This window comes from Phocoena phocoena, chromosome 10, assembly GCF_963924675.1.
Source record: "Phocoena phocoena chromosome 10, mPhoPho1.1, whole genome shotgun sequence".
NCBI lineage: Eukaryota > Metazoa > Chordata > Mammalia > Artiodactyla > Phocoenidae > Phocoena > Phocoena phocoena.
The window spans coordinates 4,327,128-4,345,860 of NC_089228.1; the positions used below are offsets into that span (position 1 = coordinate 4,327,128).

An 18,733-nucleotide genomic window follows, 5' to 3' on the forward strand; every position below is an offset into this window, starting at 1 on the left:
ACTGCGCCACCAGGGAAGCCCCTAAAACAGTTTTTAAAGCTACATGTATATTCATTAAATCTTCTGTAAGAGTACTTAATTTCTTTTCCTCCCTTTCAGGGACTTTCAAAAATAGACAAAAAGAAGAGAGGTTCAGCCATGTCTGTCTCTTTGGGTAGCGAGGACATGCTTTGTGCTCCTGAAGTGGAGAAAGAGAGACCAATACCGTTAGGATCCAGAACATCTGGCAACGCTGCCCTAGAGGCTACACACCACAACTGTAGATGTACAAGGTTTCCCATCAGGGCATTTGCTTTGAAGGGGGAGGATTCTTGTGGCAACAACTAGGGTTAGAGAAATGTGAAGCTGCTCTTGGAAGAGGTCGAGCTACAGAGTGAAGCGCTCGGCTTTGGCACTGTGGCTGAGAAGCTGTTGGTGTTACTCTGATTATGAGCCCACAAGAGAAGGTGTGGAGTTGGTGCAGGACATGACAACAAAATGTTTTATAATCTCATCATACAAGCCAAAGAGAAGAGTGAGTTTCAAGAAATGAGAATGCATGTTTAAAACTGTTGGGAATTTTTTTTTCTCTGGGTTTTTTTTTTTTTTTTTTTTGGTACTCCTGAATAGAAGAATTTTCCTATGAGATCAGTGTCTCCAGCACTAATAGCTGGTACCTTGAAATCTAGTTTAATTTGATTTAACACATGACAGTGAAATGTGTGTTTTCTAAGAAATTTTATTCTCTTTATATTGTGTGATAATGGGGAAGTCTTGAAAATTCATGCTGTGTTCTAAATGATTACCAAAAATTATCATACAAGTTGAAAGCACAGATAGGCTTTCTTTATAGGCTGGAGACACCTAGGTGCAAATCCCTTCTTCTTTACTTATCAGTTCTGTTACCTTGAGCAAGTTTCTTATCCTCTCAGCTTCATCTTTGAGTTGAAGATGGTGGTGATAGCAACTTCCTCCTAAGGCTGTTATGAGATTATACTGAATATGTGTAAAACTCTCAATATAGTAGTATACTAAGATTACATAATATGCTATGCTTATTTTTTTTAGAAAGTGGTGAAGATAAATGGGTTGTCTCAACTTAAAAATACTTGATTTTCTAAAAACTTCTACAACAAACCAGCCTCATTGCCACCTTCTACCTCTTTCCCTGAAGTTGCTACAAGAGCTCTCTCACCTTTAGATACCTACTTGGTACCAGTGTTAAAGTTACAAGGTGAAATTAAGGTTTAAATATCTTATCAGCAATGTAAGCATCCATTTTGCACCTAATTTAATTAGGTACATGGAACACAACATTAGCCGTATTTACTCTAGAGATTTGGATAATTTCAAAGAAGCTTTTTAAAAGTCATACTCTTTGGTGTCACTAGAATTAAAGAGGCTTTTCACTGTGAACAGCTTCATGAGATGCTGTTATGACTGTAATTGTTTTTTAAAACAAATGAAACTTGGCAGTCGAAACCTACCAAAGTACAAGAAAAGCTTTGATTTAGGTTTTATGAAACAGTGAGAGTATTTTTTAAAACCTGAATTTTAAATAAGTTAATAAAATAAGGTAATAAATAGCAACCAGGTTGTGAGTTTTAAGTTTTTCTTAGAGTTTAGAAACTGAACTCAAAAATGCCTCTCTCACCCTCCATTATCTATGTTTTTATTTATTCATTCGTTCAGTCATTCAGTCATTTATTTATTGCCTGCGTTGGGTCTTCGTTGCTGCGCACGGGCTTTTTTCTTTAGTTGCAGTGAGCAGGGGCTACTCTTGTTTGCAGTGCGCGGGCTTCTCATTGTGGTGGCTTCTCTTGTTGCGGAGCACAGGCTCTAGGCATGCGGGCTTCAGTAGTTGTGGTGCATGGGCTTAATTGCTCCGAAGCATGTGGGATCTTCCCGGACCAGGGATCAAACCCATGTTCCCTGCGTTGACAGGTGGATTCTTAACCACTGCACCACCAGGGAAGTCCCTATCCATGTTTTTGAAGCTGTGATCAAGATTTTTTTCTTTATCGGGGCAGTGCATTTTGCGGACCATTTAACCTATTTACCAGTTTTTATACACTGAGCGAAACATACATACAATTAATTTCCTTGGTCTGCACCATATAATAAAAAAGTAAATATAACTAACTCAGTGCCTATCACAATATCTGGCTCAGAGTAGGTATTTTATTATTCGTTCGTGAAATGCTATGAGAGTTGGGAAAAGGATTTCCTCAAAGGGAACTCAGAGAAAGCTTCATGGGAGCATTGGCATTTGGGCCTTTAAGATCATGGTGATCTCGGCTATAGAGAGAGTTAGAAGGGCATTCCAGGATGAGAGAGGTTCAGGAGCCAAGGCCCAATGGTAATGGATACCATCCTAATGTATACATTGTTTACAAACCATCCAGTTCTTTTGAGCTGCTGTCACAATGTGAATCTAAAGACATAGGAACAAAAATGAAGCTAGCAAGGTAGCTACCTTCCTTTAGGATAGGTAGAATAAAATGAAGCCTGTCCCTTGGGATTTGGTTTGTCATTTGAAGTAGGCCCCTCTATGAGAACATCGAAGATAGATCGAATAGCAAAGGTAACCAAGTGGCTTACCTTCTCTGAGCCTTAATTTCCTCATCTTTAAAAATGAGGCCAGTGAATAAGTAGAGTGTGGGGTATTTTGAGGGTTAAATGAAGTAATGTATATGAAGAGCCTGGTACTTAGAAGGTCACTATTCTTTTGGTGGTTATTGATAGTAGTAGTTGTATATATTATATATGTTTATATATACATACATATATATTTTTTAAAATTTTTATTTATTTAGTTATTTGTTTTTGGCTATGTTGGGTCTTCGTTGCTGCGCACGGGCTTTCTCTAGCTGCAGCAAGCGGGGGCTACTCTTCGTTGTGGTGCACAGGCTTCTCATTGCGCTGGCTTATCTTGTTGCAGAGCACAGGCTCTAGGTGCACAGGCTTCAGTAGTTGCAGCACATGGGCCCTAGAGCACACGGGCTTTGGTAGTTGCGGCACATGGGCTCAGTAGTTGTGGCTCGCGGGCTCTAGAGTGCAGGCTCAGTAGTTGCGGTGCATGGGCTTAGCTGTTCCCCAGCATGTGGGATCTTCCCAGACCAGGGATTGAACCCGTGTTCCCTGCAGTGGCAGGCGGATTCTTAACCGCTGTACCACCAGGGAAGTCCCGAAAGTAGTAGTTGTAATGAAAATAGTAACATGTTGTTTGGGATGAAAAGACATTTCGTTATCCAAAAGAATCAATGGTGCATTACAGCATAACAGCTTTATGAGTATTTTCTATTTCTGGTGTCAGTCACATATACTTCACAGTGCCATTTGTGTAATGTAAATACAACTTTGTTTTTCTTGTTTCATGATAAAATTTATTACTCTGAATACTTATATAACAGTAGAGGAAAAGCTGCATATTCCAAAGATTCACCGTAATAGATACCATGAAGTACAATGACACTTTTCTACAGAAGCCTTTTATAGGAATGTTTAATTCTTTTTTTATCCCTTATCCCGGCCTCCCTAGAGTTCTCAACTGCTCATTAAGTTCAAATTTGTGCAAACTACAAGAAAATCTTTCTAAGAGAGTTGATTCAGCCAAGAATTTTATCATAAGAGACTTCAGAGATGAGGAAACTGGGGCTAATTGAGATTTGTCTGCACAGGTTATTTGTGCTAAAACTGGGATTGAGTTTGTTTTCTTCTCTCCCTGGCTAGGACTCTTTCTTTGGTATATACCATGCTGTCTGTAATCAAGTACATCTATGCAGTAAACCTGTATTGATCTTAAGAGTTGGGGTGGCCGAGGAGGGCACAAGTCCTGTTAGAAGTATTTCATCACGGAATGATTTTTAAGTTTTAACAGCTTTTCAACAAGTTTTAACAGTTTTTTAAAAGTATAATCATATACTATACAATTCACCCATTGAAGCTCTACAATTCTATGATTTTTACCTTATTCAGAGCTTTGCAACCATCACCACAATTAATTTTAGAACATTTTTATTACCCAAAAAAGAAACCCCATACATCTTAGCCATCACTGCCCAATCTTCCCATTCACCCCAGCCCTAGGCAACCACTAATCTAGTTTCTGTATCTATATATTTGCATGTTCTGGACATTTTATACAAATCAAATCATAAAATATATGGTCCTTTGTGACTAGCTTCTTTAATTTAGCATACTGTTTTCAAGATTATACTGTGTGGGGCTTCCCTGGTGGCACAGTGGTTGTGAGTCTACCTGGTAGTGCAGGGGGCACTGGTTCAAGCCCTGGTCCGGGAAGATCCCACATGCTGCGGAGCAACTAAGCCCATGCGCCACAACTACTGAGCCTGCATCCTAGAGCCCATGAGCCACAACTACTGAAGCCCATGCACAGCAACGAAGAACCAACACAGCCAAAAATAATAAATAAAAATAAATAAATTTATAAGATTATACTGTATGTTGTATATCAGTATTTCCTTATTATTGCCAAATGATATTCAATTATATGGATATATCACATTTTATATATTCATTCATCAGTTGATGGACATTTGAGTTGCTTCTACTTTTTTGATACAATGAATAATGCTGTTGTGAATATCTGTGCACAAGTTTTTGTATGGACATTTGTCTTTATTTCTCTTGGGCATGTACCTAGGAGTGGAATTGTTGGATCATTTCGTAACTCTGTTTAATCATTTGAGGAACTGCCAGACTGTTTACCAAGGGACTGCACCATTTTACATTCCTACCAGCAGTCTATGAGGGTTCTATTTTCTCTACATTCTCACCAATTCTAGTTATTGTCTGTCTTCTTTATTAACGCCATCCTAGTTAGGTATGAAGTGGTTATCTCATTGTGGTTTTGATTTGCATTTCGCTAATGGCTAATGATGTTGAGCATCTTTTCATGTGCATATTGGCCATTTGTCAGTCTCCTTTTGAGAAATGTCTCTTCAGGTCCTTTGCCCATTTCTAAATTGAATTTTCTCTCTAATATTTAGTTGTAATGGTTCTTTATATATTCTATGTACAAGTCCCTTATAACGCTTATGAGTTGCAAACATTTTTTCCCATTCTGTGGGTTGTCTCTTCACTTTCTTAATGATGTCCTTTGAAGTTTGGTCTGTTTTATCTTTTTTTTTCTTTTGTGGCTTATGCTTTTGGTGTCATATCTAAGAAACCATTGACTATATCCAAGGTCATGAAGATTTACACCCATGTTTTCTTCTAAGAGTTTCATAGTTTTAGGTCTTACATTTAGATCCTCGATTCATTTTGAGTTAATTTTTGTATATTGTGTGAGGAAGAGTCCAACTTCATTCTTTTGCATGTTGATAGCCACTTGTCCCAGTATCATTTGTTGAAAAGACTGTTGACTTGTCTTGGCAAAGGAAATGATTCTTAAACATTGCTTTAAAAGGAGAGATGTAAATGGCAGAAATGAAAGAATTCTGATCTGGCTTCTAGGTAAATTACGTGAAGAGTGTGAGGTCAAGATATTTAGACCAGGGACTTCCCTGGTGGTCCAGTGGGTAAGACTCTGCGCTCCCAGTGCAGGGGGCCTGGGTTCGATCCCTGATCTGGGAACTAGATCCCACATGCATGCCACAAGTAAGAAGTCTGCATGCTGCAGCAAAGATCCTGCATGCCACAACTAAGACCTGGTTGGTGCAGCCAAAAAAATAAATAAGTAAAATAAATATATTTTTAAAAAAAAGATATTTAGATCAGAGGGTCCTTTCCCCGTGGCAGACCATTGGAAACTGTAAGTAATAGATGAGACATCTGCTGAGGAGGAATTACAGTGTTGGAATTACAGAGTTAAGTTGTAGTGTTAGAAGTCTATCAAGAAATGACCTGGGCTTCCCTGGTGGCGCAGTGGTTGAGAGTCCACCTGCCGATGCAGGGAACACGGGTTCGTGCCCCGGTCTGGGAGGATCCCACGTGCTGCGGAGCGGCTGGGCCCGTGAGCCATGGCCGCTGAGCCTGCGCGTCCGGAGCCTGTGCTCCGCAGCGGGAGAGGCCACAACAGTGAGAGAGGCCTGCGTACCGCAAAAAACAAAAGAAATGACCTGGTGGTCTTAACTTCTTTTGTTGAAGTAAGTCATGGAATCTTCAGTTATTAAGATGAATGTACAGAGAAACTTTGAGGGAACTTTAAGTATGCAAAAGCTGCTGTAAATTTATAAGATAAAGCCAATGTAAAAAAAATAAATGACAGAGCTAGAACATGAGAAATATAATTTATAATTTTATTTCCTCCAAGTAAACACAGAAGCACAGAAATGGATGCAAATAACTGAATGGCAAAATAGTGGAAAGAATGTTAGTGAAGGCAGAGGACGCCTGTACTCGCGGGTGGCGGGAGCCGGGAGCCGGGACCCCAGCGCTCCTACCTTAGTGGTTCCAGGATGCGGGCGCCTCCCAGGGCCGAGAGGAGCTGAACAGCCGCGTCCTGCTGGCCAAGGAACTCGTCATCACGGACAGCGGCGCAAACCAATCCCAACCCCACCTTGACTGGGCTCTGAACTTGCACCACCACCACCACCCCCATCACCCAGACCTTGCTGCCAGGCTCGGATCCTCCTGGTCCCACTCATGTCACAGACACAAAGCCAAAGCAAGCCCTCCCCTCCCCCTCCCCCACCCCCGCCACTGGCACTGGAAGAAAGAGAGTCCCAGTGGCCACACAGAAAAAACGGAAAGAGAAACAGGTGCCATGAGTAACAGAAAATCAGTTGTTGTTGTTGTTGTTGTTTTTTGCGGTACGCAGGCCTCTCACTGTTGTGGCCTTTGCCATTGCGGAGCACAGGCTCCGGACGCGTAGGCTCAGCGGCCGTGGCTCACGGGCCTAGCATCTCCGCGGCATGTGGGATCTTCCTGGACCGGGGTACGAACCCGTGTTCCCTGCATGGCAGGCGGACTCTCAGCCACTGCGCCACCAGGGAAGCCCCGAAAATCAGTTTTTAAAAGGTGCTGTAGGGCTTCCCTGGTGGCGCAGTGGTGAAGAATCCGCCTGCCAATGCAGGGGACATGGGTTCAAGCCCTGGTCCGGGAAGATCCCACATGCCGCGGGGCAGCTAAGCCCGTGCACCCCAACACTGAGCCTGCACTCGAGAGCCTGTGAGCCACAACTACTGAGCCCACATGCTGCTACTGAAGCCCACGCACCTAGAGCCCATGCTGCACAACAAGAGAAGCCACCACAATGAGAAGCCTGCACACCGTAACGACAAGTAGCCCCTGCTCAACTAGAGAAAGCCCGCGCAGCAACGAAGACCCAATACAGCCAAAAATCAGTTTAAAAAAAAAATGTTAGTGAAGAGTCAATTCCTCCATTCTAATCCTAACCTACACTAGTTATGTAACCTTGAGTAAGTCAGTCTTCAGAATAGTAGCTGATAGGGACTTCCCTGGCGGTCCAGTGGTTAAGACTTCACCTTCCAATGCAGGCGGTTCGGGTTCCATCCCTGGTCAGGGAGCTAAGTTCCAATGTGCTTCGGGGCCAAAAAACCCAAAACATAAAACAGAAACAATGATGTAACAAATGCAATAAAGACTTTTAAAATGGTCCACATCAACAACAACCAAAAAAATCTAAAAAAAAAAGAATAGTAGGTGATATTTACAGAGACCCTACCATATTCCGGACCTTGTGCAAGCCTCAATCTCCTTTTTTGTAAAATGGAGATTATATTGAATTAATTATTTTGAAAACTTCCATAAAGAGCCATGTACATAGAAGAGATAATTCTTGAAATTTGGTTTTATTCACTGTAGTAGTAGTAGCATCTGATAGTATGTGTGTCAGTGCTCAAAACAATTCTGAAGGGTGTGCTGTATTCTTATTTTGTTGAAGAAACTGATGTTCAGTGGTTATGAAAGTTGCACAGTCAGGAATCAGTAGAGTCATGTTTCTAATCCAGTTCTGCATGATTTCTTTATACCACCTTGACTTTGTCTTGAAAGATAGTAGATCCTGGTGGGCAGAGGAGGGGGAAGGAATAGGGTAGCACCAGTGAGATTTAATTTATTATATATGAAAGCTTAAGATGTAATTCCAAGGGGATGATTAGTCCTGAGATTGGTGATCTCAGTGGTGAGGTGGAACACTACCATGTGTTAATAAGGTCATAGGTATATCCCATTTGATTAACTTCTAAGTCCCAGAAGAGCTAAATGTTATGAAGCACAGTCATATAATAGTTTATCCATGTGTCTTCTGGAATCTTGGACATTTTTCTTCAGGAGACAGAGGGAGGACAGAACACTGGTGAGGTAATGAAGTCTGAGTGGAAAACAGAGGTGAGTACAAGAGGCCAAAATAGTACTATAGTTTGTGGAGATGGGTAGACTTTGCTTTGAATCAAGAGGATGTCACTTCTTAGAATTAATTCTCATATTCATACCCTTTGAAGACCCTTCTCAATGTCTATGATTAATTTCCAAATATGGAACTAAGCAGGTCTTGAGTGCTTCATAGCTTTGACCTCTCGGCTCTTTTCACACTTCTTATCCTTCCCATGGTTGAGTTGAGAAATATTATTTGGAAATATAAGACTGATAGACCAGAAAAAGAGTATAGAAAGACCGGAAAAGAATACAAGAGCAGAACAGTTTTTATTCATTGATTTATCCTGTGCTTTTCTTCTTGACAGCAAGTGCAAAGTTCAAGCTTTAGTTGTCATCCTGCTGCTGCTGCTGCCACTGCTGCTAAATTAACAAGCAGTAGACATGTTTCTCTTTGATGCAGTTTATCTGTTGGAGATGTTGTCAGCCGCCACAGGGGAAGCAAAGAACTTTGAACTCTCATTCTGATTTGCAAACTTTCGGTTTCTGCATAGAAATCCATGGTGATTGGTGTCTATGAGAATACATCTGTGATGCAAATATGACTAGGAAAGGTAGCTAATATACATTGGGCTCATGCTTTATGTGAGGCAGTCTGAAGCACTTGAAGAGGAAGTAAGAGTCTCAGAAATTACGAAGGCCTGAGTTGTTTTCATTAATACTGTTGTACTTCTCAGAAATGGCAGAACTGGGATTCAGAAGAAAACTTGAGAGACATTTGAGAGAAAGCTGGTGCTGTGTGCTAATTTTGCATGTGCATGTGTGTGTTCATGTGTTCCATCACTCTGAAAGACTGCCTTGGTAGTCACAGCTAACCCCACCGTTAATCCATAGTTCGTAATTCATTCTTTTCACCATAGTTTTGTCTTTTTGAGAATGATAAAAGGATTGGGTCACTTTTGGTCTAGAGTGAAACTTTCATAATGTAAGCGAGACCACAAAATGTAAACGATTATATACATTGTCCTATGTTTTCTATTGACAGAAATTCCATCTTCTGGTTCCCTTTTCTATTTAGGACTTTTTTTGTGTGTTCCCCTTATTTCAGGGAAGAATTTCTAACAGTACAGTTGTGTACATTCTTGGTGACCTAAAAAGAAACAATAATATGCATTAGGTTTGTAGCAACCTCTGCTTTTTGGGTGTATGTGAGAAATGAAGTTTTTTAACCATACCTTAAGTTCCAGCATATATCTATTACCAGAAATATTTTTTCAGAATATTCTCCCTTCTTCCTTGTAAAGTCACAGAGAACTTGTGGGGCTCCTCAGCTAGGTCACAGTGGCCAAAAGACTGTGCCTCGTCTTAGAATAGAATCAGTATATTATTTGTGATACAAAACAAAGTAACCAGTAGTTCTTCAAATTCCCACTTCCTGTTCATTTCCTCCAGACACAAAATAGGTTTGAGGAAAAAAGTATTTTCCTGATGCTTTGAGCTGCCTGTGTTTGGGATTCAATGTATTTTGGGTGCTTATTGCTTAACTGGGCTGAAGATTATCTCATGTGACAGCATAGATCTCTTGTTTTGGAATTGCCATTACTTTCTAGAACAGGCACTCTGTACACCGGCCAACATGCCCTGGATCCTCTTGCTTCATATTACAGTGATACTGCTTTGTCAGGGTAGAATTCAGCCTCACAGGGCTGGTGTCAGTCTCTGCTGACCTCATGCCACAGTACAGCATGTTCAAATCTGGGAGAAACCCGAGGGTTATTCGACACATTCCTCCTCCTTCTCCCTCACAAGCATGGAACCCTCACTCTCCTCGGAAACCGTATGTTGTATATGTGTGTGTATCTGTCTTTTTAAAAAATCTTTTCCTTAATCTTATAATTCTACAGCTTTAAATGGGGGCTGGTTGAATAGACAGACACAGGAAATGCTGTGAGCTGCTGAAACTTAGCATTTTTCAGCAGTAGATCTCAGCCACGGGTATTTGCTATTTTGGGTCTGACTTGTGTGAGACTGCAATAACTGAGAAGCATATTATGTGTTTCCTAGTTGTTCATTTTACCCATAGGTGTTTAGGCAGAATGCACAGGGTGTTCTTTGGCTGTGTGGTCATGCTGAGATCATACCAGAGTGTCCCCATTCTCCCGTATGATGGGCTGTTTCAGTGCAGAGTAAATGTCATCCTCACTCTCTCAGGCTAAATAGTTATCCAAAAATAAGTGTTTTCTTCAATGAACAAAAGAGTTTCATTTGCCTTTGGCAGCTTGGGAAAAGCTTGGGTTAAATTTGAAGATGCCAGGCATGCATAACAAATGAGAATTTGGATTAAAACCATATGAAATATTTCTCACATTAAAAAAAAAAACAAAAACGGTTCTTATTACTCAGCTACTTGTTTTCAGTGTATTTTTCCCGAAGACTTGGCAATTTTCTGAATTGTAAAGCAGTATGCACATATCTTGGTGCTAAGTTCATGTTTTCAGATCACCAGAGCAAGTCCCTGAGATACAGCTAGATGGGAGGGTGATCCAGCTTTATGCAGCACAACCACCGTTTTCACATTTCATCCATAGTCATGTGTACAAAACCTTGCCTATAGCTTGATTTTACCATGGTTTTTTGGTATTGGCTTTAAAAACGATGCATAGATATTTTCTGAGATAAATGCTAAAGCAAAGCAGATTCTTTGTAGTTTTACCTGATTCTAAAACTAACATTTATTAATATTGTTTGGTGTGAGCCTTTGGATTTAAGATCCAAACAGATTTTTCACCCTGAAGTTTGATATTAAATTCCTCTTACTCCTTATGGTTGATAATTTAAATGCCAACTTTATTAACAGATTGTACCCCTCCCTGCTCTGTACCCTTTTTTTCTGTTGTTTGTTCTGTCTCTTGGATTTTAAAACCCTGGCACATCTCTGTTTGTTCTAAGGTAATAAAAGGTCAGTTTACTTACCTACGTTTTATTAAGAATGCAAGCCCAGGTTGAATGGGGTGGTCAATAGGAAAGAATTCATAGGTAAACCCTAAAAGGATAGGGGGTGGAGACTGATAGTAAAACAGAAGTTAACTCCTTTTTCACCATTATTGACAGTCCAAAAAGAGGAGGGAAACATAAAACATAATCTAAATATTTATAATTGATTTTATTTTCTCCATTTATTGCATTAATCCATGAGTAGAGGAAGCTTGCCAAAAGTGTATACTTAGTACCTGAGTGAATGATTGTGTTTCCTTGCTTCACTACCCATGTCTCTGTCTCACTTACCCAAACTATTCTTCAAATCTGGTGAACTAAAGTACTCCTATTGAAACAATGATTAAAACGTTCAGAAATGAGATACTTGCTCCAGTTTCTGAAATTCTTAATATGGCTATCTGGATACATCAAACTGCTCTAGATAGGGGTTTACATATAACCTCCTTGCATGAGGTTGCAACACACTTTGTGAAAGCTACAGAATAAACATTTTGAAGGAAGAAAACTCTAGAGGGGAAAACATATCAGACTCTAGGAAATAAATGGAGAGTTTCAGGAAGTGGGATATTATAGAATGCATTGTATATATATTGACCTTATATTTTAAATACATAAGATAATATTCCCAGTTGTTGACCAGTTTTAAAGATGAATAATTTCCTCTTTCCTTTCTTAATAACCCTGCAGCACCACTCATCTGTATAAGTTGCCTTGGTTTTCTGTACAAATGCACAGAAATTACAGTGACAATTTAGAACATAGCATGTGTAATCATTTGGCTCTGTATAGATGCTATCATTTAAACAATTGTTATTTACATTGGGCTGTCACTTTATTAAATTAGGTGAACTTTTGAAAGATAAAACAAAACTCCCCTCCCATCTAAACCCTCAAACTGCTGCTTGACCTAAATCTCATCACTCCATAGAGCTCAGAATGCCACATAAAAGTCAGTTTCCGTAGGAACGATGCAAAGTTCTGCCCACATTATTTTGTAATTGTGGGATTTCTTTTTAATTGAGTTTCATTCAAAAGAAATAGCTAGAATAGTGACTTGAATGGTGGATGAGAAGTGTACAGTAAGGCAGCAGCAGGAGACTGTTTCATGTTGCAGTGTTTCCCTCCTCCCAGTGCTCAAAATGCCTTCCTTCTCCTCATGAGAATGTTTTATATCCCTTAAGACTGTTAGAGGGAAAACAGGTCGAGAACTCTGACCTAATGCTTAAAAACATTTGTCATTGATTATTTTAATTCACGCCAGAAATTAAATGCCAGAGCTCCAGTATATCCTATCTGAAAGAGAGGGTGGTATAGACCAATCATTTGTTCACTGAACAGACAGTTATTGAGATTCTGCTGTATATCAGAGTTTGGGAGTTGAGATGGATTGTCTGCCCTCATACAGCTTACATTCTAGTTGGGGAAGATGACAAGTAATAAGCCTATTAAGTTAACTAGGAGTATGTTAGGTGTGGGCTATAAAATAATAAAGCTGGGAAAGGGAGATTGGAAGTGCTGGGGGCAGGCTGCGTTTTTTTGGCGGGGGGATAAATTTATCTATTTATTTATTTTTGGCTGTGTTGGGTCTTCATTTCTGTACACGAGCTTTCTCTAGTTACCGCAGACGGGGGCTACTCTACGTTGTGGTGCACATGCTTCTCGTTGAAGTGGCTTCTCTTGTTGTAGTGCACAGGCTCTAAGGTGCAGGGGCTTCAGTAGTTGTGGCACACAAACTCAGTCGTTGTGGCTTGTGGGCTCTAGAGTGCAGGCTCAAGAGTTGTGGTGCATGAGCTCAGTTGCTTCGTGGCACGTGGGATCTTCCCAGACCAAGGCTCGAACCCGCATTCCCTGCATTGGCAGGCAGATTCTTAACCAGTGCACCACCAGGGAAGTCCCTGGGCTGCCATTTTTAATTGGATAGTAAGTGTAAGCCTCATTAAAGAAGACATTTGAGGAAGGGCTTGAAATAGGCAAGCAGGTTAGCCATACAGCTGTCTGAGCAGTAAGCATTCCCAACAGAGGGTGCAGAACAAAGGCAAGAGTGTTCCTGATGGATACAAGGAATAGGAAAGAGGTTGGTGTGACTAGAGTAAGAATAAGGGAGTGTAGAATGGTAGTAATTGGGGTGTCAAAGATGTAATCGAGTGCCTCAGTTATCTATTGCTGTATAACAAAGCACCCCAAAACTTAGTGACTTTAAACAACTATTTTATTTGCTCATAATTCTACGAGTCAGGTATTTGGGCTGGGCTCAGTTAGGTGTTCTTGTGCTGGTCTTGCCTGGGGAGTCACTGTAGTTGTTAGGTCGTTCAAGACATGTTTGGCGGTTGGTACAGCTGAGCCTCTCTCCTTTGTGGTACAAGGATTTTAGCCTGAACAGCTATAAGGATAGAGTTGTCGTTGACTGAGCTGTAAAGCCTGCTGAAGGTCTCGGTATAGCAAGAGAAAGCAAGCCCCAGGCACAAACACTTTTCAAGTCTCTGCTTGTGTGACATTTGGTAATGTTTCACTGGGCCAAAACAAGTCCATGGCAAAACCTTGGACCTTATCACGGGATGGAGAAATAGATTCCATCTCTTGATGGGAGGAATGGGAAAGTCAAATTGTAAAGGGAAGGGCATACTAGATTGGATGAATTTGTGCTATTAATCTGCCACACAGAGGGCCAAATCAGGTATGCCCTGAAAGCCATTTTTAAGGACTAGTTTTCTCTTTGAGTGTAAGGAGGACACATAGAAAAAATTAAGCAGGGGAGTGATGTGATTTGACTTAGGTTTTTAAAGGATCATTCTGGCTGTTGTATTGAGAATAGATTATATGGCAACAAGGGAGACCAGTGAGGAGGCCATCGTACTAATCCAGACGAGGTATGATCATGGCTCAGACTAAAGTAGTAGAAGTGAAGATAATGAGAAGTATTTAGATTTTTGATGTATTTTGAATGTAGAACCAACAGGATTTTCTGGTGGATTGGCTATAAGAGAGAAATTGATGACTACAAGGATTTTAGCTTGAACAGCTGGAAGAATGGATTTGTCCTTGAGATAAAAAGTCTGCTGGTGGGGCAGGTTTTGTGGGAAAGAGGAAGAGTTCAGTTTGAGATGTCTATTAGATATCCAGGTGGGAATGTTGAATAGACAGTTGGCTGTATGAGACTGGAATTTAGGAGATGTCGAGACTGAAAATAAAATTTAAGAAGGTATCACCATTAGATGATATTTAAAGTCATGAGACTAGGTGAAGTCATCAAGAGAGAGAATGAGTGTAAAGAAGAGAAGAGGAAAAAACTCTGAGCCCTGAGCACTCCAGTTTGAGAAGTGGAAGAGGAGCCTGTGAGGGAGGAGGGAAATGAGAGTATGTGTACTGGAAGCCAACTATAGAAAGACTTCATAGGAGGGCGGAAACATCAACTGTGTCACATGCCACACCCATAGGTCAAGTAAGATGAGGACTAAGAACTCGTCTTTGGATTTAGTAATGTGACGATGATTGGTCACCTTGACAAAAACTTTTTGATAGAATGAGATAAAATCCAGTTGAATGGCTTTGAGAAAGAATGGGAAGAGAGGAATTTGAAGACAGTGAGTTTTATACCATTTTTATGAGTTTTACTGTAATAAGGAGCAGAGAAGTAGGGAGTAACTAGTAGAGGAAATGCAGTCAAAAAGAAATTTCTTTAAGGTGGGAGATGGAAAAAAATCATGCTGATAGGAGGAATTCAGTAGAGAGAAGAGAAAAATGATGTTTCTTTCATTTATAATATTTAACAAACTTCAGTGGCACTTACATATGCAGGCACTATTCAAAGCGCTTTACAAATATGAACTCATTTAATATAAGAATGAAAACAGGGCTTCCCTGGTGGTGCAGTGGTTGAGAATCCTCCTGCCAGCGCAGGGGACACAGGTTCAAGCCCTGGTCCGGGAAGATCCCACATGCCCCAGAGCAACTAAGCCCGTGCGCCACAATTCCTGAGCCTGCATTCTAGAGCCCGCAAGCCACAACTACTGAGTCTGTGTGCCACAACTATTGAAGTCCGTGTACCTAGAGCCCGTGCTCCACAACAAGAGAAGGCACCGCAGTGAGAAGCCCGTGCACCGCAACGAAGAGTAGGCCCTGCTCACGGCAACTAGAGAAAGCCTGTGCACGGCAACGAAGACCCAACGCAGACAAAAATAAATAATAAATAAATAAATAATAATTTTTGAAAAAAAGAATGAAAACAGTGACTGACCACTCAGTATAAAGTACTGTGGTGGGTGCTATAAGGAGTTCAGGGATGTGTAGGACACAGCCCTGACCTAAGGACTTGTGGTCTCTATTAGAAAATATAAAAGCTTGCAAAAAAATGAAAATAGGAAGGTAATATATAACAAAAAGGATACAGTTTAGAACTTCAGAGAAGGGAGATTACTTTCAGCTGGAGAGTAAGGAATGTCACTAATTTGATTCTAATTAAATAACAGTCCTTTAAACTAAAAGTAGGCTCATTTGTACCTAAATTCATATACGTTTCACCTTGAGCGTGGACAGGAGTGTGTGTGCGTGTGTGTTATAAGGTGGAATGGGGACAGGGTTGGAGGTAGGAAGGAAAACATTTTTCTCTTCAATAAATAGTCTAAAGAGGTCTAATACAGAAGAGACAACCTCAGAGATGCTCCTTTCTAAATCACCATAATTGTCATCTTCTTGTTTATAGTCCTAACCTCCATATGTAAGGGGCGGGTTGGGGGTTGATGGCAAGGGAAGGGCACGAGTGTTCGTGTGCATGTGTATGTGTATGTATGAGTATGAACTGCATGTGCATCTTCAGTACCTAAAGTACAGGGATTCCTCTACCAGTTAGATATATTTAGGAGCCTGTCTTTGATTTTTAAATAGTTTGGGGAACAATTTAGAATTCTTTTTCCAGACAAATAAAATAAGAAAAGTTGAGATATATAAGCCCAGGAAATATGATTAGAATATGTCCTTTCATTCTTATCTGCTCTTAATGAAAAGTTTAGTGGTTGTTTGAAGTCTGAGGATAAATAGAGAATTCAAACTGTTTAGAATTGGTACGTGGGTGGAAGACAGTATTTTTTGTTCGGTAGAACCTTGTGAGGAAAAGTTTATACAGAATCATTCCTGGGGAGTGGAGAAGCCTAATTCAAGTTGGCTTTTTTTTTTTTTTTTAGTGGTTCCTCATACATATTGTCTATTTGAAAGATCTAGGGACCTGTTAATTTAATCAATCTAGGGACTGATTGCAAGTTCAGGGAAGACATTCTTATGAGGGTCCCAAGGAGCTTTTGATTCCCAGTTGAAGTTCAACAATATTAAATGTCTTTGACATCCCCTGCTGCACCAAAGTGAAGCCTTCTTCCTTATTAGGGAATTGGATCCTACATCATCCTATTTTACAGTTATCTGGTGGGTTCACAGGAATTTTTTAAAGTGTCCTAGAGTTAAAGGCTTTTCATTTATTCTGTTAATGGCCATCACTGGAGATGAGGTGTTCAGAAAGATCTAATACTCCAAGATAATTCTCACAAAAGAGCTATTAGGGGGCTTCCCTGGTGGCGCAGTGGTTGAGAGTCCGCCTGCCGATGCAGGGGACACGGGTTCGTGCCCTGGTCCGGGAAGATCCCACATGCCGCGGAGCGGCTGGGCCCGTGAGCCATGGCCGTTGAGCCTGCGCATCCGCAACGGGAGAGGCCACAACAGTGAGAGGAAGAAGTAAAGACTACATGGATTAGTATGTGAATGAAATGGGGGAGTGAGTAGTCTAGAGGAAGTTTACCATAATTCTGCATCTTCAGATAATTCTTTTATATATATATATATATTGAACTGTAGTTGATTTGTAGTATTATGTAAGTTTCAGGTATATAACAGTGATTCACCATTTTTAACAGTTATACTTCATTTATGGTTATTATAAAATATTGGCATATTCCCTGTGCTTATTTATTTTATACATAGTAGTTTGTACCTCTTAATCCCCTCTCCCCATGGTGCCCCTTCCCCCTTCCCTCTCCTCTCTCCTTAACTGGTAACCAGTAGTTTGTTCTCTCTATTCAGATAATTCTTTTAATTTCTAAAAGCTCTGTTTTCATTTTGAAGAAGAGAACTGCCAACTAGGTCACAAAATTTGCAAGAGCAGTAGAGGAAGATGGAACTTTTATTACATACTTCTTCCTAAACTAATGCTGCTTTTATATTCTACATCATTACATTTACATTTATCCTACATACATTTTATCATAACATGATTTATCAAATATAGGTTATTATATGAAACAATCTAATTTTTGTCTGTTTATCTTAGGTTTTCCCAGTACAAGCTCTGGTAAATTGCTTGCATCATTTGACTCACTGTTACTCTCCACTGAGTTAATTATATAAAAATTACCTCTGAGTTTTGGAGCTGGGTAGGGAGAAATAGTAAAGCCAAGTGCAGGACATCCAGGTGGCAGCTGTTCATACCTCAAACAATGAGCAAGATCTAAAGACTATACACAATTATTTCTTTGGGGGCATGAAAGCAGGATTATTAGAGTAAGGCAGAACTCTTACTGGTTCTCACTGACCAGGTGATTGTGGTTTTGACGATCAGAGTGAACATTTTCACCTTGGAGGCAAGGGTTCTAGGCTGTAGTGCCACTAGAGCCTCAGTTGTCTCTAAAGAGGAGAATAATATCAGCCAGAGGCTGAGGCTCAAGAGACCTGGTTTATAGTCCCAGCCCTATCACAACTAGATAGGAACTTGGGGATTCATTTAACATGCAAGAGCTTTTATTCCTCACCTGTAAAATAAGACTATTTCACAAGATAACCTCTCAAGATCTTTAGATTTTAGCAGATTCAGAATTTACAGGTACAGACATGTATAGATTGATTTTAAAAATAAAGTAACACATTTTCCTATGACTCAGAAATGGACAGAGACACAGGTCTCAAACTTAGCATATTTTCTCGTTCTAGTTTATTAGATTTAAAAAGCAGTTTATTAACTGATTATTTTTCTTTGATTACAAAGTACTCATAGAAGTTAAATGAGGGATTTTACTGGACTTAAACTGGAACTACTAGTATATAGGAAAATCTGGATTTAGACAAAGCCTTATAACTTTTGGTAGGGTGATTCTTTACTTTCAAAAGCAGGCATTCTAGATTCCTTTAAATAGCCACTTTTAAGTCCAGTATAATATTTTTAAATGTAATAAATATCATTCTATATGTAAATTCTTACTTTACACATTATTTTGCTGAAACAAAATCTTCCTTAAGTGAGAATGGCATATCTTAATTTACATGAGATTAATCTCTGTAGCCTACCAATTAATAAATAGAAATTTAAAATTAATTAAAAAATGTACAGTGAAATGGGTGTAACCATATGGTGTATATATGTACTTTAAACATTTACTTGATCTAAAGTTTCTAAAACATTGAGAGTCTTAAGGTAAAACTG

The 18,733-nt window shown here is 40.0% G+C and overlaps 1 protein-coding gene across 2 annotated transcripts in view; it reads left to right on the plus strand.

Annotated features, from left to right (window-relative positions):
- TMCC1 (transmembrane and coiled-coil domain family 1) overlaps positions 1 to 18,733 on the plus strand; it is a 157,083-nt gene that overhangs the window by 82,270 nt on the left and 56,080 nt on the right. The window contains exon 1 of one of the 2 annotated variants that reach the window (XM_065885059.1): positions 9,968 to 10,117. The exons of the other annotated variant lie outside the window; for it this stretch is intronic. Coding sequence (XP_065741131.1) covers positions 10,091 to 10,117 — 27 coding nt within the window. The 5' untranslated portion in view covers positions 9,968 to 10,090. Of the gene's footprint in view, positions 1 to 9,967; positions 10,118 to 18,733 lie in introns of those variants that run through there. 2 annotated transcript variants of the gene reach the window in all.